This window comes from Rhynchophorus ferrugineus, unplaced genomic scaffold (assembly GCF_030347505.1).
Source record: "Rhynchophorus ferrugineus isolate W39M unplaced genomic scaffold, kcgeb_rfMv2 rfM3, whole genome shotgun sequence".
Taxonomy (NCBI): domain Eukaryota; kingdom Metazoa; phylum Arthropoda; class Insecta; order Coleoptera; family Curculionidae; genus Rhynchophorus; species Rhynchophorus ferrugineus.
Window position 1 is genome coordinate 19,133,023 of NW_027472582.1, and position 26,800 is coordinate 19,159,822.

Genomic DNA, 26,800 nt, shown 5'->3' on the forward strand with positions numbered 1-26,800 from the left:
AGTTTTTTATATCAGGAACTGCATGATACCGATTCTCTAGCGTTGCCAACCTTGTAAGTGTATTTGCAGTGGACTATACAGTTGTAGCGGTCCCTATGAAATATTGAATAAACTGCCATCTAATATCTTCTCTAATATCAACTCCTTACTACCTCACGTAACTTATAACCAAGTGTAACTACGACCGCGCTTAAAATCAGATAGCTATTTTAACACTTTCGAGTGCTGAATAAGGTTGTTGGATAGAGATTTATACTTAAGATTTATTTAATGGTGCCAGGAATCTGTTTTAATTCAGTTTATTGTACAATTAAGTGTTGTTTGTTTTGGAGGATGAGAAAAGTCAATAGAATTTAAAGGGCCATTTTACATATAAATTCATATTAAATGTAAAATTATCGAATGAGGTGAATATATATCTTGAAGTCTTCAAACGCGCGATTGAGCGTTGCCATGCAAAAGAGTGACTACGTTTAAGATATATTTCGAAGTTTAGATGAAAGTGTGAGCTGAATTTTTTGGCCAATAAATCTTTAATTTCACTATTTTTTATCTTCACATCATTCTTTACCAGTGACATCAAAATTCCCACTCCAAAACTATTGGGATATGATGGAACCTCATCATTATAAATTCATAAAAGTATTTGATGCACTTATCGTACCAAAATTTTCAGCGTCATATGACAAGCATTTGAATACATTTAATAACTCAACAACACTTAATGGAAAATTATTATTTTACAAATGTTAAAACTATCATATTTAACAGTTATATACATTGATATTTTTCATTTTCTCTAATAGATAATAATTGAAAATAAAAAATATCAATATGTAGTTTTAATGGAAAAAAATACATAAATATTATAACAGTTTTTTTAAATAATTCTAAGTATATTTCTAATAGATTGTTTTACATTTATTTAATGAGACATTGTTATAAAAATATATATATGTATGCACATTTATTTTACTAGCTTTGTATAAAGAATGAACATTTAAAAGTATTGTATTCTAATCTTATTTTGTTGAGAAAAGTTGATAAATTGGTCACCAAGGTTTGATCGTAACATTTAATTTTTACCTTTCAATAAATTATAATTGATCTGGGGTCTCTTATAGGTAAAGCTTAAATATATTTATTATTATCCACAAACTATAACTAGAACGAAACAGATATACTATCTTCAAGAAATAATAACAATTTTTTAGATTGTTTCGAAATATGCCGGATAGTAGGAAAATATCTATACCCGAATACTTTCGAGGAAAGAAAATATTCATGACTGGAGGTTGTGGCTTTATAGGAAAAGTTTTAATCGAGTTATTATTAAGATTTTGTCCAGATATTTCATTAATTTATGTATTGGTGAGAAATAAAAGAGGACGGACGCCTGAAGAAAGAGTAAAGGAAATGCTGGACTTGCCAGTAAGTATTGGGTGCAGGAATTAAACCCTAGCGTTTTTTTAAATAAAATATTAGTTTATTTAAAAATTATTTGAAAACATTTATAAATTAATTTAATATCGACTATCAAAATCTAGAAATTTTTAGGCAAAAAGTTGCTCGTTTTTATTTAAAATCCATCAATCAATTAAATTAGAAACCGTTAATGTCTTAAAAACAGTATTTTTAAAACTTTTTTTTTAAACAAAAGATATTTCTTAAACATTTTCAAAACTTTTTAATTATTTCTAATAAACTTTTCAAATCGGTACTTAATTTTAATTGTATAACTAAAATTTATTTTTTAATTAATAGCTTATTACTAGTCGTTGCAGATTAACTTAAATTTGTCTTTAAAGTAACTTAAAAATAGGTACAAATCTAAGAAGACCTATTGGTCCTCATTTAGTGTATAATAAAATAAAGTATAATTAAAGTTAATAATAATTTTCAATGTTTTTCACTACGCAACTATACAAGATCACACGGTTTGGTTCCCCTGAGTCTGGGTCAGAATTCTGGGTGCTACTAAAAAGTTGCAGCACTTCATTGTTAACATGGGAGTGGGGTTTTACTTCTTACCCTTTTTATATGCTTACTTAAATGAAGTTTTGCATCAAAGTTAGTCTCAAGGCAGATAGCGTTGTTACTGTATGTCAAAATAGTGCTAGTCATGTGTATTATTATATGAACAGTTTGGTTTTAGGTGAATTCAGAAGTTGGTATGATTTCCTGCGTATTTCCCAGGATCTGTATTGCTTCCATGTTGCTGTGCTTAAACCTTATTTCATGATTAAATGCGAAATATTAGATAACTTCCTAAATCCATTTGATTTCGAGATCATCGTGTAGAATACAGCTCGTTGGTTATATAGCGATACGTATTAGTAATTAATCGTAGACTTTTGTTTTGGCAGCGTTCGATTACTAGTTGGTTTGATGTTTTATTGCAATCCTATAGTTGCACTACATATACGCACTACATATGTATGTATTAGTTTTATGACTGACTGATAAATCAATCTCTTTAATTTGTTAATTTTAATTCTAATCGATGACCTAACAGCTCTTATCAAATCATTTCTGTCAGGACGATCGTTCCACGTGAAGATTAAAGATATTCTCTTTAGTCGAAAAACCGTCGACTCAGGAGTTCCAGAAGGCTCTCCCCTGGCACCCGCTTTATTCAATATTTTTCGTTCCGAAATTCCTAGGAAACTACAAATTGAGGTAACTTTTTATGCAGACGACACTGCTTACTTTCAAGAATAGCACCACATCCAAAGCAGACTTCAAAAACAACTCGATGAGACGGTCCAGTGGTTACATTTCTGGAGGTTGCAGGTCAAGCCACAGAAAACCCTATCTCCCAAAGGCCAAGTGGCATCTTCCACATGAAGCGTTTTGCACAGAGCATTTCGTGTCTTATAATACAGAACGCCAAAATCTCATGTTCAGAAGAAACCACCTATCTCGGTCTTCTCTTCGATCGCAAGTTTAGGTAGAACTCCCAGATTCAAAGGTCCCTCCAGAAAAGTCAATGTATTGTTAATTTGCGGTTCCCGCTCATCAACTTGGCTATCAGGCTTCTTCTCTCAATAAAATCTCTCCTGCACAAGAGGCTGGTCCGATCAGTTCTATACGGCTCCAGCGTCTATCTAAAATACATCTCACATAGCCAGGTGGAACGTCTTCAAGTGTTTAAAAACAAACTTCTCAGGAGAATAATTAATACCTCCTGGTTCGTCAGCAATAATCAAGTTCATAGAGAAACAGACGTCCCCCAAGTTCACGATTTTATATCCGAGCTCTACTCGAGATATTTCTGCCCTCTTCGTCCCTCGGACAATAGATGTATTACCGAGCTGGCTGATATTTTAGGACAATAACTCATTCGGCTCTTCGTGGCTTTATTCTATCACAGCCGACTCTACTCCGTCGTGCTCTAACTACAAATTGTCTCGACCTTCTCCAGCGAGTGATTGACGATGTACCGCAAGCTGCGTGGTGTGATAACGACGCCATGTTCTTGCCTGGCCCTTGTGCCTCCTGACGGTGTTACCGGTTACAGGCACCCTCCTTACAAACACTAAGAATTATCAGTTAGGGTTATTGGATCACATAACTAGTCCAACTCGCTTATTCTTGCGGGTCTCCTCGACTCGAAAAATTGGTCAAGTTGGGAATACCTTCCTACTAACCAGTACTAGCACAGAAGATATTGAGTTTGATCTGCTCTGTTTATTGTCTAGCATGTGAAATAGTATATATTATAACCTATCTGTTGTAGTTCTGTGGTTGTTTCTTCGCTCTTGCCACCAATAGCAAGTATCGCAGTGCTTTCAGTAAATGTAGTCATAGTAATATACCTACTTTTGTTTTTTTTTTTTTCATATTTCATTATTTAACAAGCTTCTTTTTGTTTAACTCTAAACAACCTGGCTGCGATGTAGGAGTTTAAGAGTTTAATGTATTGCTCCGGTGATATCTGATGTAGTGTATATATAAGTCACTTATGGCAGACTTTGTCGAAGGCTTGCGCTACGTCCAAAAACATCGCTGAGTAAACCTTTGCTTCTTCATAAGTTTTTTCAATAATGTCTGTGTACCTAGTCTATGTGATGAAATATACATTATTATTATTTTTTATTTAACCAAATGTAGGTAATATTATATATTTAACCAATATGAAGTGAATGTTTAATAATATCTACTTTATGGCGAATGGATTGATGAAAGAAAGAGCGTAAAGTAACACTCCAGAAATATCCTAGCTCGACACTTTGATATATCATTCTTCATTTTGTTTTCTTTAATTAAATTCTCGTCATGTATCTTTTAGAACTTCTTAACTTTTAAAATATTAAATATTTGGACCGCTTTCAGATTAACATAATGGAGGAAAATTTGAAATCAATAATGAATTGTTTTTTTCAGTTATTTGATCGTCTTAAGAAAGAATATCCCGGAAATTTAAAGAAAATAATTCCAATTGTAGGTGATATTGCTGAATTAAACTTAGGTAAATTGCAATTTTATATATGTTTACGACAAAATCTTAATTTTATCGAAATTAGCAAGTTATATTTTTTGTTTTAATATTTGCTGTGTTTTGAGGGTTAAGTCGAGAGTCAAGAGAGACCTTGATCGAAGAAGTGAATATAATTTATAGCATTGGCGCTACGGTTCGTTTTGATGAACATATTAAAGATGCCATTTTCACCAATACTAGGAGTATTCGTGACCTAGCCCTGTTAGCACGAGAATCGAAGCAGTTGGAGGTTTTTGTACACGTGTCAACCGCATATTGTCAGGTGGACAAAGAGGTACGTTCAATTGTTATTTAGATTAAGAGAATTAAATTTAAGGAATTTTTCCTCATTTAAAGGAAAATGAGGCCACTTGTTGAATGGCGACACAAAACAACAGAGAGGACTTTTATCTATTCGAAAACAGACGAAAACCCATCTCACTCGTTCGCCATTCAAGTAGCCTTAAAACATATAACAGGTCAATTGAAAAGTCCCCGACGTGACACATAGATGGCGCCACTAGAATTTAATCCATATGTATTTTAGTTGGCCCTAATTAGTTTGTGAATCAGAGCATTTTGAGTGAAGCAACTTTTGTTATTGTGAAAAAAATGGATCTAAAGGAATTTCGCGTCTCGATAAAATATTGCTTGAGTAAAATATTACGTGGTGAAATGAGCACCAAAGACGGTGACGAATCGACGAAAACATAAAAAAATTTACAAAATTAACTTGAATGGCCGTAAATTGAAATTGAATGAAATAACAGACACTCTAAAGATATTAACTGAACGTGTACATTATATCATTCACGAATATTTGGGTATGACAACGCTCTGTGCAAAATAGGTGCCGCGTAAGTTAACTTTTGACCAAAAACAACAACGTGTTGATGATTAGGAGTAATGTTTGAAGCTCATCAAGCATAAGAAATGGTTTTAAAAAGCGTAAAATATAAAAGGATGAAACATGGCTCCATCATTTCACTCCGAAGTCCAATCGACAGTCATCCGAGTGGACTGCATACGATGAACAGGTTCCAAAGCGTGGGAAAACGCAACAGTCGACTGGTAACTTTATGGCGTCTGTATTTGGGATGCGCATGTAATAATTTTCATTGACTACGTTGAAAAAGAAAGTATCATCAACAGCGACTATTACATAGCGTTTTGGACCGTTTGAAGGACGAAATTGCCGGCGAACGGCCGCATTTGAAGAAAAAGAAAGTGCTGCTTCACCAAGTCAACGCATGAATTGGGCTTTGATTTGCTTCTTCATCCACCGTATTCTCCAGATCTGGCCAGCAGCGACTATTTCCTGTTCTTAGATCTCAAAAGAATGCTCGCTGGGAAGACATTTTCGTCGAATGAGGAGGTTATCGCCGAAACTGAGGCCTATTTTGAAGCAGTTCAGTTCCAACCTTCGTAGGGTGAAGACGTATTTTCAATACGGTCCAAGCTATAAAAGGATACCTTTTTTTAAAAAAACCCAGTATTTTATTACGGTTATTTAATAGAGTGTTAAAAACGCATAACAGATGCGGCTATCCGTCTCTCAGTGGACCTAAAGTGTAGTGAATACGTGTTTACGTGACCAGACAAAAGGACTGCATCTCATTTTTATTAGTGTTTAAAATTATTTCATCTTATTTTACAACAGTCCTTTTGAAATTCATTTATAGTATTTATAGTAAAAAACTAGTGCTAAAATAACGTAAGTGGAAAATGAAGTGCGTGAAATAAACAATGTATTTATTTTATTTTTTTTATCCTCTGGAAGTAAATTAAATAAAATATTAAAAATTAAAAAATGGCAAACCATAGTGATTCAACCAAATCACCTGCACACTTTGATATAAGATTAGAACAAACAGCAATAACGCAAACTCCACCATCAGAATGGACTACAGTCATTAACAAAAAACGATTGAGAAGTCCAGAAGAAGAAATCGCGAGGAAACAAACAAGAATCAGTGACTATTGGTTGCAGAAACCGATAGAGACAAAAAACAGTTTTAGCAACCTGACGGAAGAAATTGAAGAGAACATACAACCAAGCCCTGAAAAAGTTGTTCCCAAACCACCACCAATAACAGTCTATAAGGTAGGAATAATAAAAAACATCCATGACTTATTGAAAACCATTACTACGAACTACACAATTAAAACAGTGAGCTATGAAACAATTAAAATCCAATTGTTCGAAGCGGATCACTTTAAAGTTCTTATAAAAGAATTAGATGAAAGAAACACCCAATACCATACATTCAGGCCAAAATCCGAGAGAACATTTAAATTCGTATTAAAAGGATTACATCACGGGACGGACTTTAACACCATCAAGGTAGCACTAGCAGAAAAAGGCCACGAGGTCGTAAATATTCACAATATACGACATCACACGACAAAAAAACCTCTGCCTATGTTTTATATAGACATAAAACCTAATGGAAATAATAAGGCGGTGTATGAAATCACCAAATTGGAAAATAATATTATTAAATGCGAACCACCACATATAAAGAGAATTATACCACAATGCACAAGGTGTCAAGCGCACGGGCACACAAAGACTTACTGTCGCAAATCATATAGATGCGTAAAATGTGCAGGAGAACATAAGACAGGAGATTGTACTCGTAAAGTTCGCGATGAAAAAGTGAAATGTGTTAACTGTAATGGAAATCATCCAGCGAACTACAAGGGTTGCGCAGTTCACAAGCAACTACAGCAGAAACTCTATCCTGCCTTAAGGGAAAAAAGGCATCAACAAAAACAATCCACTACTACCAATCTACCACTACCCACCAGAACAAGTCAACCAGACATAACATATGCCCAAATAGTTGAAAATGGTTCAGCACAAAAACGAGAGACAATATCTCAACCTACTGAAACTAGCAACATCTCAAGAATAGAAAATATGATGGCCAAACTAATGGATCAAATGAGTACGATGCTTGGTCTACTCACAACCGTCGTAAGCAAACTTGCCTAATGCCTGAAACCAATAGCTACAAAATCGCCGTCTGGAATGCCAATGGGCTCCAACAACACGCCAGGGAACTAAAAATGTTCGTAAATGAACAAAATATTGACGTTATGATGGTTTCCGAAACACACTTTACGGACAAAAATTATTTGAAAGTTCCTAAATATAAGCTTTATCATACAAATCACCCTGATGATAAAGCACATGGAGGTACAGCCATAATAATTCGAGATGATATAAAGCATTTCGAAAAAGAAAAATTCCGCAAAGACTACCTGCAAGCCACCAGTATAACCATAGAGGAAGCCCATGGACCATTAACAATTTCTGCGATTTATTGCCCACCCAAACATAACAACAAGGCAGAACAATTTCAAGAATTCTTCAGTACGCTAGGTAATAGATTTATAGCAGGAGGAGATTATAATGCAAAACATTTAATGTGGGGTTCAAGAATAATAACCTCAAAAGGTAGAGAACTGCTTAAAGCCATAAGGAAAGATAACTTACAACATATCTCTACTGGTGAACCAACATATTGGCCTTCAGACAGAAATAAAAAACCAGATACAATAGATTTCTGTATTACAAAAAATATTGATCCAAAAAAGTGTCCGGCAGAATCATGCTTCGACCTGTCTTCTGATCATTCACCAATAATAGTAACAATTTCTTCAAAAATTACCATCAAAGATAAACCCCCTTCTCTGTGCAATAATAGAACTAACTGGCCCTCATTTAGAGAAAACTTAGACCAAAATATCTCTCTAAATTTACCGTTACAAACTGAAATGGATATAGAAATAGCAGCAATAAATCTTACAAAAAATATACAGGAGGCAGCATATTCCGCGACTCCCAACAGTGAAACATTTCCAAGAAAAAATACACATATATCATGTACAATACAGAAAAAGATAGCAGAAAAAAGAAAGTTACGACGAAATTGGCAACAGCAAAGGACTGAAGAGAATAAAAGAAAATTTAATAGGGCCATAAAAGAGCTGAGAGATCTAATCCAAATTGAACAGAACCAAGGCATTCAAGAATACCTAGAAAACTTGACATCAACTGAGGCTACAGACTATTCGTTGTGGAAAGCAACAAAAAAGCTTAGGAGATCCCAGCAGCATAACCCACCTATTAAAACAAGCGAAAATAATTGGGCGAGAAGCAATAAAGAGAAGGCCGACATTTTCTCAAAACACTTAAAAAATGTTTTTAAACCTTTCCAGTCTCAGCTACATAAAGATGACGAAAATAAAATTACTAGCTTTCTAGATTCGCCATTTCAAATGGATTTACCGCACGAGAAATTAACGGTCAAAAAAGTTAAACATACAATAATGAGAGAGATTAATATTAAAAAAGCTCCTGGTTATGACTTAATTACTGGCAAAATTTTAAAAGAACTATCAGAAAAGGCTATAAAACTATTAACATATATATTTAATGCTATGCTACGAATTAATTACTTCCCTAGTATCTGGAAAGTAGCTAAAATATTAATGATACTTAAACCAGGAAAAATACCAGAAGATGTGACCTCCTACCGACCTATAAGTTTATTACCAATAATCTCGAAAGTTTTCGAGAAATTATACATAAAAAAACTAAACTATATAATAGAAAAAAGAAAAATTATTCCAGAACATCAGTTTGGCTTTCGCAATAAGCATGGGACCATAGAACAAGTGCATAGACTTGTAAACCAAATAAACGCTGACCTAAATGCCAAAAGATATTGTTCGGCTGCTTTCCTAGACATATCTCAGGCTTTTGACAAAGTATGGCATACGGGCTTGCAGGTTAAACTAAAGAAACTTCTCCCTCATCCGGACTATCAGCTACTAAAATCTTATCTCACTGACAGACATTTTATTGTAAATCAAGGCGATGAATATACCGAACTAAATCCCATTTATTCAGGAGTTCCGCAAGGTAGTGTACTGGGTCCAATACTGTATCTTCTGTATACGGCTGATCTGCCCACCACAAAAATAACTACTGTGGCAACATATGCAGATGATACAGCAATCTTAGCATCCCATGAAGACCCAGTCACAGCATCAATAAACCTACAAACCCACCTGGAGCAAATACAATTATGGTTGAATACATGGCGCATTAAAGCCAATGAATCAAAATCCACGCATATAACGTTTACCCTGCGTAGAAGAACATGTCCACCAGTAAATATCAATCATCGTCAACTCCCCCAAGCAGAGCATGTTAAATATCTTGGTATGCATTTAGATCGACGCCTAACCTGGAAGAAGCACATACTCTCTAAACGGAAACAACTAGGACTAAAATTATATCAAATGTATTGGCTCATTGGGCGCAAATCCAAGTTATCATTAGATAACAAGGTATTGCTGTATGAGTCTATACTCAAGCCCATTTGGACATATGGAATTCAACTATGGGGTACCGCTAGCAAATCTAATATATCCATCATTCAACGGTTCCAAAATAAGGTGTTGCGTGCCATTGTTGATGCTCCGTACTATATTTCAAATAAAGTGATACAACGCGATATTCCTCTAGAACCTATAACGAGTGTAATCCAACGTGTTTGTGTGAAGTACTTCGAAAGAGTGTCAGTGCATCCCAATGTACTCGCTAATCAGCTAAATATGCGACGTGATAGTGAAGTGCGTAGACTAAAACGTTTAACACCACCTGATCTGATTACTGGACATATGTAGAGTTTAGAATAAGCATTAGAATAAGACTAATTAATTAAGATAATATTTTATACAGAAGATTGCTTAATGAAGTGATTTTCTACATGCCATGTATATATAATATAAACAGAAGAAATACTTATTGCCAATAGGGCAGATTGTGGACTCACGAAGAGTAATAAAAAAAAAAAAAAAAAAAAATTTTGAAGCAAAGGATAAATCGTACTAGAAAAATGGTATCGAAAAGTTGGAGGGTCGCTATAATGAGAGTATCACCCTTGAAGGGAATTATGTTAAATCTAAAAAACTAATTTTGCCAAAAAAAACCATAGTATTTTACTATTGTAGGGCGGGGACTTTTCAATTGACCTGTTATAATGGTATATAACACTTCCCTTCTTGAAGAGAATTGGCCACAGGAATGTACGTGGTCGTGGACCCGTCTGGATAACTTATAGTCGTAAAATTGTTTTTGAGAATCGCCTGTACCTTCGTCCGCCTGTTTACCTTTGAATATCTTCGAAATGCCACTATTTTTATCCAATTTTCCATGGCGTCCCTTTATAGAATGATTTCTTTAGTTTTAGCGACTCCAGATTCCAATAATCTGCGGCTAAGGACCTAAGCTACCCCAATCCACCTTTAGTGGTTGTTTTTCTTGATCTGTAAGCTTCTGTCCAAATTCAAGTAGACTATATTAATTTAGAGAAACTTCAGTCAGTCTTTAGTTGCCTTACACCTTGAACTATGAGGCAGGTGTATCGAAAACCTCCGGATTAGAGATGTTTTTCTTTGAAAAGCTTGAATATTTCTTACTTCGAATAGTTTATAGCTAGTAGTCTTGATCACCTTCAATACACCTTGTGTTACCTTACAGTTTTAGATGCTGTACTTTCGCCCGAACTTCACTTAACTAAACCAAGGAATTTTAACTTGAACGTTACCTGTATTTTTTTCTTGATAATTAATTTGATTCCGATTAATTGAATGAGTTCAATAGAGAACAGTCTTATGATCCTTATCTCCTACCGACTGCGGGAATTATAAAATATGAAAGGGTTTTAGAGACAGAAAAACAATTATTTTCCTTTAGAAACAATTTTATTCAAAGGACTTATGTTGAACGGCGATACAAAACGGCACTGATAATTTTTATCTATTAGAAAATATACCAAACTCATTTCCCTTGTTGACCATCAAGTAGTCTTAAAATAAATAGCCTTTGCACATGGTCGAGACAGTCAGGTACATATATGGGTTTTCGCGCTTATACAGTTTAGTTGCGTAAATATAATTACAACTTTGACATTGATTTTTCCAGGTAATTGAAGAAGAAATATATCCGGCTTTAGCCGACTGGAAAAACTTCATCAGGGTAGCTGAGGAATATGATAGTCATTATTTGAATATCCTAACAGAAAAATTAATTCATCCCCTACCGAACACATACGTATTTACTAAAAGATTAGCTGAACAAGTCGTTAATAACATTTGTGATAATGAAATTCCAGCCATTATATATCGACCCTCGATAGGTAAGTCGATTGACGTAATTTACTTTTTTAATATGTCGTACTGTTTTGTAATATAATAGTAATTTATCTTCATTATTTTTAACACTTCAATATTTAAATAAATTATAATAATCGTAAACAAGAATATTTAAGTAAATTTAAAACTTTTTTGGAATAATTTAATGGCTATTAATAGTACCAAGATAATTACAATGATATTATTTTGGATATCCAGTAGTATCATCACTAAATCAACCATTTCCTGGATGGACAGAAAATTTTAATGGTCCCATAGGAATATTATCTTTATTATTTTTAACACTTCAATTTTTAAATAAATTATAATAATCGTTAACAAGAATATTTAAGTATATTTAAATCTTTTTTGGAATAATTTAATGGCTATTAATAGTACCAAGATAATTACAATGATATTATTTTGGATATCTAGTAGTATCATCTTTAAATCAACCATTTCCTGGATGGACAGAAAATTTTAATGGTCCCATAGGAATATTGGCTACTCATGGAAAAGGTAAGAATATTGGAAAATATTATATAGTATTTATGAAACTTGTTATATGTAAAACTCAATTTCTATATATTTTTTCTTGGAACATAAAATTACACATGATATAGAAACATTTTTGAATTTAAAGTAATCAGACTTAAGGTTTTAGAATGTCAAGAAGTTTTCTTTGCTTTACAAAATCTCTCAGATTAGTAAACTAAATAAATTTGTACGAATGGTCGTTTGTTGTGTGTATTGACTTTGTTTGCTCGAACACTCAATACTATTTCGTAGAAGGAATATGCAGGGAACAGATAACACAGACGACACTAAAATTCGACACGGCCACTTTCGAAATTTGTTTAAATCCGTAGGAGCGCCAACGATTGACAACAACAGGCAGTTGGAATGGTTGGAATAGTCGATATTATTTCGAAATTGCCGCTCATAATACTTTGCTTGAAGATCATTCTTAAAATATATGTTTAAGAATTAACTGTTTCATTGGTGGTTTTGTGTTGTAGTTGTTTTTTTATAGTAAACTAATTTTTTTGATAGTCTATTTATTTATATATTTTTTAATAGCATACATACATGAATGCCAACTTTCAGTATAATATTATAGAGATTAAAAAATAGATATTTGTTCACTAAGTTTTTAGTAATCATCATGTTACATTTAAGAATAAATCTGGTCTACATAACGAATATTGAAATAAAAGTGAGATAACATAAGTAAAAATATTTTTTATAACATAACATTTTTTAAATTTATTGTTTTTAATTACAATAATAATAATTTAATTTAAATTTATTTTTGTTTCTTTTTAATAACTAGTTTTGATTATATTTAATTTTAATAAAATATTACTAATATTTACAATATAAGAATAATACTAAAATAATTACTACTTTTAATTTTACTAATTTTTTTAACACTAATATAGGTAATTTCAAAAACTAACAATAACATGTTATTTTTTATAGAAGATACTTTTCTGTTTCCCTTTCTTTCGGCATTTCTTTACTGGATTTTCATTTAACTGTGCGGTCACTGACCAAACTTTTACAATTCGTTCAATTACCGGGTACCCGGGTACCCACCTATAGCGTGGCAGATGTGCAAGTCATTAGTGTACTGAATAAAATTTATTTTTCTTCGTAAACTGGCATATAAAATAGCTATAGGGACAAAGTTATAGTCCTCATAGAAATAACAATAGCGGAAGCCAACAGAATACCTGACATTTGATGAGCAACTTTATCCATACCGAGGTCCAACTAGATTCACTCAGTATATTCCGTCAAAGCCAACTAAATATGGAATTAAAGTATTGTAGATATGTGATGCTGAAAATTTGTATCCACTTACTGGACACCTTTACACTGGAAAATCGAAAGATAGTCGTGAGAAAAACGTTGGTGAAAGAGTTGTCAATGACTTGGTGGCACCGTATAGAGGATCCGGTAGAAACATTACAATGGATAATTTCTTCACTACTCTTCCACTGGCAAAATCTTACTTATCTTGGAACTTGACAATTGTTGGCACCTTGAAGAAAAATAAAGTATACGTTCCACCAGCAACGGCTGTATCAAAAACGCGAGAAGAATTGTCCACTGTGTTTGGCTTTCATGAAAAGTTACCCTATGTACTTATGTGCCAGAAAAAAACAAGGTAGCAGTTATGATATCATCAATGCATCATGAAGCTAAAATTAGTGATAGTGCAAAGAAAAAATCCGAAATTATTGAGATTTATAACTGGTCTAAAGTTGGAGTAGGCACGATGGATAAAATACTGGGTAGATATACTACAAAAAGATCAACTCAAAGGTGGCCTCTAGCATTTTTTTACAATATTCTCGTCATATATTCTGTATTATGAGAATAATAAAACGATCGTTAAAAAATCGTATGAACGACTATTACTTTATCGGCAATTGGGCAGAGAGCTATGTACTCCATTCGTTGAAAGTCGATCGAATAATGCACAAATTATGAGGCAATTCTCAACGAAAGTGGCGATTGAATCTTTTCTTGGTCGAGCTATCGAACCGAATGCGCATCAGCGGACATCATCTGTTTCATTGGCACCTCAGACGCAGTTCGATTCAACTGGGAGGAAAAAGATTACTGGTGTATGCTATGAATGTCTCCAAAGTGAATTTAAAAAGCGTCGCACAACTAGAAAAATATGATTTTTTATCGTGGACGTTGAAAGTAACTCTAACCAAAAATAAGCCATAAACCTCTGTATTTAAATTGTTAAGGTTTACTTCTGGTCGGCAGGAGAATGGATAGATGGATGGAATGAGATAAGTCAAGGTTATAAGGACATGAAAGGCCTGAAATAGAGAAGAAGAAAGAGAGGGGGAGACGTAGTCGTGCTGATCTTTTATACCCTGAGACTGCATGGTACCAATCCTCTAGAGTTTTCTTACTTAGAATCGGTCGTGGATATATTTATGGTGGTTTAAAGAGTTGCAGCGGTCACTACAAATTTAAATTTGTGTTTGTTGCTTATTTACGTTTAAAAACCCCTTTTGGATTATGAGGATTGAAAAATAATGTAAACATGCATAACGTGAATTTAAAACGATTACTACCATCCGATCCGATGGATGATCTGATAACAGACTTTAAAAATACTACAAAAAAACTCGAAATACATTAGTTTGGAACATTTAGATAAATGCCAAGAGAGTGCAGACGCCAAAAGTCAGAGAGAATACGTTAACATTTCATCGCCTCGAATGATCTCCGATGGCTAAAATAAGCAGATATATATCAAGAGGCATATTGACCTTGGGGAAACCCGTGGGAAAGGTGAATTTCAGGCTAAGTATGGACGTATATTTTTACCGAGGCAAGAAAATCATCATTGGATAGTTATTTCCCTGTCCAGAAATAATTACTAATCAGAGTGCGAGAAAAAGAGTTAAGTCAGCTTACATTCTCAGTACAAGATACCCAAGCGACGAGCAATAGGGGATAAAATGCGATATACAGTCTACATAAATAGTCTTCACACAACACACGCAGTCTTCATACACAGTCTCCATTAACAAAGAAAATTTAAATACTTGGTTAAAGGAGTTAAAGTACGAGGTTAAAGGCGCGTCTGTTACACTTTGGCACGTGTGAAGGTTGTCGTCACTAATCGTGTATACCGGTCTATTCTTTGTAGTTTAAGTATTATAGTAAATAAAGTAATTTTATTAATTCCAGTTTTTCCTTTATAACCGCGAATAAAGAATGCGCAACACAAAAATGCAAGTGAATCAATCAAATCCCTCCTCGGATTTTTGCGTAACGATTGAAAATATCCAGCAGAATTTGATTGAGATATTTATGAACTACTAAAATCAATATTTTTAGGTATAGTGAGATCGATCTATGCGCGTTCTGACCTATTAGCTGATTATATGCCGGTTGATGTCATTTGTAAAATCCTAATGGTGACCACATGGAAAAAAGGATTGCAAAAGTGGGTATTTACTTTGAATGTTTTCGATTTTAATGTTATTAAGTTTTACATAATTAATATAATTCATATAATTGTATTAGTATATATATATATATATATATATATATATATATATATATATATATATATATATATATATATATATATATATATATATATATATATATATATTTATTTATATTAAGAGAAAAATTTACAGCACAATATGTTTTTAGCAATGAGGAAAAGAAAAAAGTCGAAGTATATAATGGAAGTAACAACGGTATAAATATTCTAAATTCAAAAGAAATACTTGCAATAGGTACGTATTAAGATATATAACTATCTATATCATTTTCAGTGATGTAACTTAATTTTGTTATTTGTTGTTAAGAAATTCAGGTATGAAAAATATATCAATATAGTGATAAAAAAATCGTAATCATGAATTTCTTCTGTTTGGCCAAATAATTAACAAATTTTGTCATTTAGGTATTAGTAGAGAAGTAGCCCGTTCAATAAAACATTGAACTCGCGTAATATAAAGGGATTACGTCAAAATATCACATTGTTGGCATATCAAGTCTTAATTTAAGTTCATTCTGGCTTTGACAAAATTATAATCTAAATAATATAACAAAAAAAAATGTTATCAAATATAATTTATTTTAAAATTATAGTACATCTAATGCATATGTTATCGAAGGACTTAAATTATAATTAATTATACAATCATAATAATTTGCAGGTTAGGGTTGTGCACATTTACATTATTTCCTTCGGTTTCAATATCAATTTATATATTAATTCCATTAAATTGAATATGCAGTGAGAGAAAGGAAGACGTAATACTCTGCGGCCATATAGTTCAGCCATCTGATCTACCCTATATTTTTTTTCATTCTTATTTCGAATATTAAAAACGCAATTAAACATTTCATTTATATTTACCCAGTAACAATTTCAAATAGTTTATTCTTTAGAATGATTTCTCAATTTATGTAGTGCAAGCCATTCCTTAATCGCAGTCTTTGTCGATTCACTTGTTAGGATCTATTCCACCAGTGTACTATGGTAGTTCATATAATATAATGTTCATATAATTGATGGTTCGTCCAAGTTCTTTAAGAGTTAATTTCGAAACTACAGCAAAAACATGTTATGGTTAATTTCTCCATGGTATCAGCTCTTGTTGTCTTTACACTATTTTTATTATCACCTTGCCATTAATTGACCTAATGTCCCATTCTGAAATATCCATGTCTCAACTAAGTAAACAAATTATAAAATAAATCTTCCTTGATTTTATTATGCTTTTAAACTTGGTGTACTTTTGAATGTTCTTTTATAATCAAAATTGTCTATAGCTCTTTTCCCCTATTTCATATTACTTTAGTGCTATCAATTCATTTCTTTTTGTTCCCTCACTGAAAGCACAGCAGCACAGCTGAAAGTCTATATCTGTTAATATTATACTTATATGTTCAACACAAAAATGTATGTAAATGTAGACAAGATATAATTATTACTACAATGTTATTGTGAAAATTAGGGAACGGATAACTAAAACAGTTAAATCAATATACATTAGAATGGAAAAAACATATCAAAAAGCAATACTTACAAAAAATTAAAATGTATGATATATATCAACATTATTGCCGTGCTCTTATTATGGTAAAATTGTTATTAATAATATAATAAAACCGGCATGATAATCTCTTTTTTATAAAATCAAACTCATCTTGTCGGTCTAGAAATTGTATTATATTATTTTGTGATTAATGTATTTTATTAACATCCTTGTTGAAAAGGTTATCTCGGTTAAGAAGCCTTAAGCCAAAATATTAATTATAAGTATCTTGACCAATACACATTTGTGTTAAGTTAATCAACCCCTTTAAAATAATTAGGTTTTTAATTGATGGCACTTTACAAACAACTTTTTAAATGGTAGCAAAATCTTTTCCTGTAGTATAATCACATTTACTTTCAATGCCATTTTGCCATTGCCCCATTTGCACACATTTTGTCTTTAAATGTGTAATATTTTCTACTATGATTTCTTCTGTTGTATTCCTGTAAATAATATTATAGATGAACACAAATGATTTATATAAATAATGGTGTATGTACCAGGTAAAAACAATGCTAAGTCACACTCACATCCTTAATCTAGCTAACTAGGGTTGTTTCCAAGAAAAACTACGTCTGGTTTTTTATTTCCACACATATACTGGATACACAACACTTTTGAGATAGATCAAGATACATTATAATCAAATAATAGTGATTATATTTTAGACACAAATATGTTAATTGTATTTTATGTCAGACACGCAAAAATGGAGATGTAAAAAAACTGAAACAAACATTGGCGTTATATAAATGAGCCAATCAAATGCCTTTGTAGGCCAGTTCAAATGAACCAATCAAAAACGGGTCTCAGAGCTAGCATTGGTAATGCCTTCTAGTGTAAACTAATCGGGATTTTAAAGCATACAATTTATTTAAGAAATCTCTTGAAAAAAATAATGGATTTCATGTTATTGGATCTACAAATCGCTTACATCCTTAATTTTTTTAAGATCTGCGGACTTATATTGGGGATAGACAAAATAATATGAACACCATACAATGTTTTAACTGTCAAATGTCATTTAACGTCTCCCAAGGAACAACACCCATGGTTATAGTATAAAATATACTAAAATATCATCGACGAAGAGGCATTCACTTGAGTAATACTGTTTCTAAAAAAAACCTTTATAACGGAAGCCAACGCTAAGCCGCGAAAGAAGTGATGAAGATCTTACATATGGCTTGGTTATGTATGGAGAACTTAAAAAGCTGCCTACGATTCAGATTCTTACTGTAGCGTTAGGGGTATAACATAGGGGCGGTTTAGTTATAATTTCGACAGCAATATTGCGGTATTCAGTTGACCCTTTCGTTCCACATTAGTGGTCGGATTACTATGAATGAATATGAATTAAGTTCTTACTATGACTAAAATATTGATGCCAAACATTTCCATATTCCAAGATAATAATGAGCCTATACACACAGCCCAAAAGGTTCAGTCTTAGTACGAAAAGCATCAGAATATCACCAAATATATTCTTTACAGTTTTAGAGCAGAGAATGAGGAGTAGATTTCCATCTCTAATATCATTGAAGCAATTTACATATGTTCTGGTAGTAGAATGGAAGAACTTTATATTAAGAGCTATTCAGCTTCTACAAATTCACTTCGAGAGAAATTGCAGCTTCTTTAAAAGTAATGGTGACTCCACACATTTTTATAAAAACAAATATTATCTATGTCAGGTGTTCCTATTATTTTATCCACAACCTGTAAATTATAATAATAAATATCTAGTTAATATTATACTAGACACGACTGTTATTATTGATCGCTTAACTCAGTCAATTGATTGCCATTTTAATTAAGATACGTTTATTTATATTACAACGTAACTAAATCTTGTTTATTGTTTAATCGGACAACACTCTGTACATTCTGTCCAAATATTGTACCCAGTTCCAGCAAAATAGCTGATAATCTAATGTGCAAAGAATTAATATGATATTTTAAAGCCCTTAATGTGTTTGCGGTTTATTGCAATTATTTACGGTGGCTTTTACAATATACACAATATGCAATTTATAGAAAAATGATTATCATCGATTTTCCAGCTGTCATTTTTATCATGTAATTTGCCGCTGTAATATAATTACATATTCTTCAATTTCATACTTAATATGTCTTTCAATTATTTCCAAATGTTAGATATAATTCCACTATTGTAAGTAACATATTATAAACCTAGTAGTTTAAAAATTATCATGAATATTTCCATCGAAAGGTTTTCGAAATCCCATAACATTTTTTTTATTGAGTTACATTGAGGAAAGACGTTAAGTTATAAATTATATATCACTACATAGTATAAAACAAAGTCGCCTTTTCTGTCCCTATATCCCTATGTGCGCTTAAATCTCTAAAACTACGCAACGGATTTTGATGCGGTTTTTTTCAGTAGATAGAGTGATTCAAGAGGAAGGTTTATATGTATAATACATGCATAATATACTAAGGCAACATTGCTAATTTTAGAGGTTTCTAACGTGATGTCGTAAATTAACCTATTTTTTAGGCTTATTTAGCAATTAGCAAAAACGCTGCCTAACCCTACGAGTTAGATCAAATTAATGTACTACAGTATTGTACACCATAAATAGGTCTACAAAAAAGTCCGCGATGGTATATGTTTATCTTTTAGGGATAACCCACATTAACCATTTTTATTGTTTACTTTTTACGTGAGAAAATGGCTTATTTACGAAGCTATTTTAAGCAATACGGCATTAATCCTTATCGAATTAAGTACCTTAAATACCGTGTGCAATTAATATAGATCAATATGGTTCCTTACAGCATGTAAATTAAACAAATATTTTCGGAGATATTACAAATTTGAAATTTGCGTTTAAAAATGTGTAATGTAATAAAAATTGTATGAATTTAGATATTCCAAAGATAGCAGGAAATCTTCATAGTAAGTATAGGGGAAGAGGAATTGTTTTACTCCAAATTTAATGCGTGCAGGCCAAGGGCAGTAATGAATGAACCAAAAATACTGGATCGATTTTAATCATGTTTTCATTGAGTGACATAGGCATATATATTTTATGCCCGTGCAAAGTCGGAGCGGGCCGCTATGTTTTTATATACAACGTTCATATTTTTTCTGTAGTGTATTTAATTTAGTATCAGCATTGCACCCGTGCGAAGCCGGGGCGGGTCGCTAGTTACGTATAAATCAGATGTTTTTCTAGCTGATATGTTTCGTTGTAGGTAACTCCTTAATGATGAAATTTCCATTTAATAAGATTTTATGGTATCCCTATACTTCGCTCACAACATGTTTTTACTATCATTATATCCGTATTATGTTGTATCAAATTTTGCCAGCGTTACTCTTAGATGGATTATTACTATTATTTGGAAAGAGGGCTTTGTAAGTATAAAATAGTTATTTTGGTATTGGGTTGGCAAAAAAGTTTTTTTTTGTTTTACTTGAAGAAATAATATTAACTAATAATCTGAAGGAAATTTATGTATTTAATCCCGTTGATTTTTGGTTATCATACTGCGTCGTATTATATTATGTGTCAATAACACTTTCTGAACTCTAACACAAGTATCCACGGTTTTGGATCTGAGCAACCAAAAGCTATTTGTAAGGTAAATTGGGAGGTTGAATCTAAATCAGCAGCCCGTTTAAGAACCAATTAATTCCAGATTTCGAAATATTCAATGAATTAATTATTATACTCCTTTTGGTTATTAACGGTCATTTATTGAATTAAAAGGTATAAATCAGAAACGAACAAAGACTGAACAGTATCTTTTATGCTGCTTGGGATCTGTTTGACGCATTATAAGCCTTAATGTATCTCTGGGCTCTTCTTGTTCATAGCTCGTGTCGCTCAAAATAATCATGAAAAATAATCAAGATGTGAATACAGAAAATTTATTCTCAGATACATTAGAGCTACAATCTTGTAGTAATTTTGCAACAAATTATCGATTGCGGTTACTATGTCCATGCTGCTGCTTCATCAGGCGTTAAATATGTTGTAAACTTTGCGTCAGTGATTACTTTTTGAATATCAAGTCTGATAAATATTCTTTCTTTGAATTTTGCATATGGCAGATTTGGAAACAACTTGGTTAAGTACTGCAAAGGGATCCTCCTCGATTAAGTCCTTTGACAAAAACAAAATTGTATGGAGCACGGGTCCTGTTGTCCTAGGTTATAATGGGTACGACCCGGCAACACCTTTCTCACATAATGATGATCAACTACACGATTGTTCCACAAACAGAAAAACAGCAACATTTGAATCCAGATTGCTTCCCACCCAATAAAGCAATAACTTCTAATTTTTTAATTTTTATTAATTACATTTTCCATTAGATATGGTTAGTATAGTCTTAATTTATAAATTAACTTATTATTACTACTCTGTTGTACTTGTATTAATACGCCATCAAGGTGAGTATGGGATTAATACATCAGTATATATTTCCCAAATCACAAAAAAACTAATCTACTATAGCTAAAGTTAAGAATACACTTATATACTAAACAAGTTCGTTGGTTTGGTTCGCTTCAATCTTCTGATTTCCTGCGCGTTGTCCAGTAGCTTTATTCCCTCCACATCGCTAGGATTCAGTAACCTTATTTCATGTTTAAAGGCTAAATTTTGGATCACATTTGTAATCTATTTGATTTAGTGGTCATCGTGCAGCTCTTCGTTGGTTATGTAGTGATAAACATTGGTTACTAATTGTAGAACTTTCTTTTGTTTTATTATTTCGTTTGATGTCTTAGTGAAACTGTATACTTGCACCCCATAGGTCCATTAGGCTTTATGATTGACTGATAAACCAATGTCTTTGATTTTAGGTCAAGTTTAGAGTATCTTCCGACTAACCAGTACATTTGCATGACTTTGAGTCTAATCTGCTCTGCTTTTTGTCTAACATGATGTTTTCAGTTTAACCTACCATCGAGATATAGGCCGAGGTTTTTGTCATTTCGTGGCAACGCAAAACTAACATGGACAGATTTGGAGCTATTAAGCTTTAGTAAGTATTTTCTAGATATAGGAGTAGTTCTAAAACACTTTATGGAATCTGTGGAACTGGTGACCTCTATCCGAAATAGGTTTAATCGTTGAGAATGTCCCTTCATGCAGGATTGTAAATTTTTTTTCGAAAAGGTATGACTTCAGCAGTAATTACGCGGTAGCAATTTGCTTATTTTGTTTATTAATAATATAGTATATAGTATATTAATAACCCCCCCCCCCGGGGTATGGCTTTTCCGGTCAAAAGTTCTAAGGCGTCCAGGAATATTGCAGGGCAGTATTACTTTTCTTCAAATGCCCTTTTAACAACCGCTGTTACTCTGTGCACTTAGTCGATTGTTTATTGTAGCAGCGAAATGGGCCTATAAGATTTTTAAGCATATTTAGTTAGTTAACATGATTTTCGTGGCAGCTCTTTTAATAATCCAGGTGAAATATCATCAAATCCGGGAGCATTTTTAGGATTGAGGTGGTTTTCCATTCCTATTGAAACTTCCATTGGAGAAATCATATTTACAGCTACATCGTTCTGATTAACAGATAGTACTGTCAAAATTGGGTTTGCGCTTATATAGATTGAGAAGCTATTATTTCCTAATAGAGTGAGTTGTTAGTGGAGTATATTAAAATTATTTTATAGTTAATTTTCTTGTTGTCACATATCCGTTATAAAAATGTTATTCAATTTTTACTGTACAGAGTTTACGTTCGGGATCAATGTAGTAGATCTACTTTTCACCTCCAGTCACAATAGGCCAGATTAAACTTTCCTTTTTTTTCGCCTGACAAGCAGTCGAAATGAGTCGAAATAGCATTTTCGGTCAATTTGTGTGTAATTTTTCGTCCAATAAATACAGGAATTCTTTGTCTTTGATTATTTTTATCTCTTAGGCCGTTTTTGATCATTGGTATCAAATTGCCACTTTTAAATCGTTGAAATCAAAACCGATCAATGGAATATGATGGAGCAGCATCACCATAAATTTTTGAAAACGTTTAAATTAACTAATTAATAAATAACGTCGGGAACTATCGATAGTCAAAAACTAGCGAATGAAAAACAGTAATTACTATTTTCACTCAAAGTCAAGCACGGTTCGACTTTTTTTTCAATTCTTGATTTCAGACGAATATGTACGAATACTTTCCTGTATAAATTGTAAGAGAAGAAAGGATGGAGACAATTGCTTGGAGCAGTTAATTTTATATGTGCTTATATTTTTCACCGGTAGTCTAAGCGAGATGGAGATGTAAAAATTCCTTCACTTACTAATTTTAAAAAATAAAAGGAAAAAAATACTAGATGCTATTAACATGCAATTTATAATTTAACTTTAAACTAAGTAGAATTACATTTATATTTGAATGTTCTGTAGATCTGTAGTAAGGAATGGAATTTTTCTATGGAATGGAATAATACCCCACAAATGTTTTATGGTATTTTAATGTATTAATTGCTATTTTTAAATAATATATTATAATAAATATAATACAATATAATAGAACTTAATCAAAACCTAAAAGCTAAATATGTACAATAACCATAAATACTATATAAAAATTAAACATATACATAATCATAGAAAAAACTATACCAAGACATAATTAAAAATGATTCGAATGAAATGAAATAATCTTTATTTATTTTTGAACCGAAATATTATTTAACAAAAATCGAGAGAGTAATCAAAATATTACTTATTATTGCCATAAAAACAGTTAAAATATTTTACTATTTATCATTCAGAATCTTAATCATTTTACCCTATTACATTAACAGTCCTGAAAAATATCGTTCCAAAATGCTGCTATATTAATATACAATATATATTTTATATATTTTTTATATATATTTTAAAGTCTCCTTTTACCAACTATGGGTTTATCTGGACTGGGCCTAAAGTTTAACGTGAGCTCCGAACCACGGTCCTCAGCATTAAGCCACCGGCTGGTGAGTGACCAACTTTAGAAATCATCCCAGAAGACATCCGGTCTTACCCAGCCTGGTCACTGGCGTGACTGGGATCATTCTCCTTGTCGGATTTTACACTCTTGCCTAGAACATTCACAAATTTTAAACAATCACAAACATAAATTTACGACCATGCCCCAGCAGGATTCGAACCCGCGGCTATCGCAACAGTAGGAGGACCGTCCCATCGCCTTTACCACTGCGCCACCAAGCCGGCTTATGCCTGCATGCTTATGATATTGTTATTTACAAGCATAAATTGGATATATTTTTGTCAAGGTCGCGGCTAGGACGACAGAACCAGAACATTAAAAATCAGTGGAATGAAACAAGTAGTACCAAAAATAGTAACTAATAGTAAATAGCCGATAGTAAATAGTAACAAAATCAGTCGGACCGAAAACACTCTACTGAAACAGTCACTGTTAAAAAGTAGTAAAATCAGTCGAACCAAAAATAACGACTGAAACAGTTGATAGTAAAAAGTAGTCAGTTACTAAACAGTCGATAGTCGTTTTCAGTCGATTGTTCCCAACGCTATTAATAAAATATTCTAAATAAGGTTATAGTAAAAATCCATTAGGACAGTCTGCGATCTGACCATTTTTTAAAATTACTTTCTTTCTAACTCAATATGAAACAGTAATAATAATGTATAAGTTCAAATAATGAGTGTCTACGCTAGGATATTATTTATTCTTAGTTACAATGTTTATTAGCTTAATGAAAGTCCAGAGAAAAATCTACAATTCCAGTATGGTATATTATTATTTCATGCATCGGGAGTGGAAGATTATTAATAACAAGATGTTAGCTATAGAGGGTGAGATATTGCCAAAAGATCTTCCCAATTTTGCTTTCCATCTAGATAGCGATACCTATCAATATCTTGAAGATGTTCTTTTGGGGATTCGTCAATATTTATTCAAAGAAGATGCATCTAGCCTAAATATGGCACGGATTCATTTTAAAAGGTAATCATCTTCTTAATATAATTTGAGTTAATTAATTTTAATGTTTTGTTTTAGGATGAGAGTGTTGTACATAGTATGCAATATCCTTACATATATAACTCTGTTCTATCTGATAATTTTTAAATTTAATATTTTGAATATTATGTCAGAATTCATATTTAGTCTCTTCTTTTGAGTCAATTTTAATTTTATTATATCTATGTTCAATGTCAATTAAGAAACAAATAAAATTATGAGTTTGTTGTTAATGTTATTTTATTTATTTTTAAATGTATATTATATTTATGGCGAAATGGTGAAGGAATTTTTATAAAAGCGGAATATATTTTATATATGTTCTATTGATGCTTTACATAAAAAATTAATTATATCATCCAAGTATTGATTAGTGAATAATCACAAATACCATACAACATGAAAAATTGAAACGACGTAATTAATTATTAGCGATTGATTATTCTTTTCTTTAAATGAATTATAAATATTAAAAATATTTTCTAAAATTCATTTGTTTTTTATGTAATTTATTTTAAAATATCTATTTTGATGTTACTGAAGGTTCAAAAAAAAATTATATAGCTAATATGGTACTTTGCTTCACAAGATTGGGAATTTATTATTGAAAAGGATGCTTATGACTATATAAAAATGCACTTTCAGGTGTTAGATAATCTTAGTACTCTGCCAAAAGCTTGAGTTAATCACAAGAGGTACCAACATTTTTCTTATTTTACATTAATTTTAATTTTTAGTTTAATAATTATTAATAGTTTAACCATAATATTTCATAGGATGTATGTCCTATATCTCATTTTAAATACTACCATATATGTTGGACTTGCGTATTTGTTCTTCTTCTAATATAATGTTAACCCTATCGTATACCAATATGAAACAAGTTATTTCATTTCTCTTTAATTGCCTTTTCTTTTATATAATTGATTTTTTCATATTTATGGAATAAATAAATATTGTATTGTTTAAATATATCAAGCCTCTTTTTGTTGAATTAATTGCAACTATTTTGTTAGAAATAATTTTGAAAATAGACTTTTAGACTTTAACGATTTTTAACTTGAATACACATAATGAAAATGTATATTACTTTGAGTTTTAAGAGTTTAAGGAGATGTTGAAGCTATTTCACATTTGCAGGCATATAAAAATATTCTTTACATAAACTTAGGGTTTTTATACATTTTTGAACAGCCTCGATACAAATTACAGCGCCCTCTACTAGTTATTATACTTCTTTTCTACATTGACTCTTGTATCGACATAAATCATACATGTAACAACATGTCGTAGATACTTGAAAATAGCTGAAGTTAGTATAAATATGAGACCTGGAAAATAACCAAATGACGTAAAATCTTATAGACCAATTTCACTTGTATCAGTAATATCCAAAATATTTAATAAACTCCTGTTAAAAATGTTAAAACCAATCCTAGCAAAAATCTAATTAGATTATATAAACAAACATTCAATAATTCACGAGATATAGACATTATCGAAAAAGTGTACGAGGAGAA

The 26,800-nt window shown here is 32.0% G+C and overlaps 1 protein-coding gene across 1 annotated transcript; it reads left to right on the forward strand.

The window, feature by feature from the left end:
- The first annotated feature begins 1,224 nt into the window (after nucleotides 1–1,224).
- On the forward strand, nucleotides 1,225–25,513 carry LOC143194048 (fatty acyl-CoA reductase 1). The gene is made up of 10 exons (XM_076400594.1): nucleotides 1,225–1,431; nucleotides 4,387–4,471; nucleotides 4,567–4,775; nucleotides 11,484–11,697; nucleotides 12,128–12,211; nucleotides 15,569–15,677; nucleotides 15,893–15,978; nucleotides 20,518–20,680; nucleotides 25,011–25,265; nucleotides 25,320–25,513. Exons 1-10 carry the CDS (start codon nucleotides 1,228–1,230, stop codon nucleotides 25,438–25,440), a joined length of 1,530 nt encoding a protein of 509 aa, XP_076256709.1. The 5' UTR covers nucleotides 1,225–1,227; the 3' UTR covers nucleotides 25,441–25,513.
- Nucleotides 25,514–26,800: the final 1,287 nt, after the last annotated feature.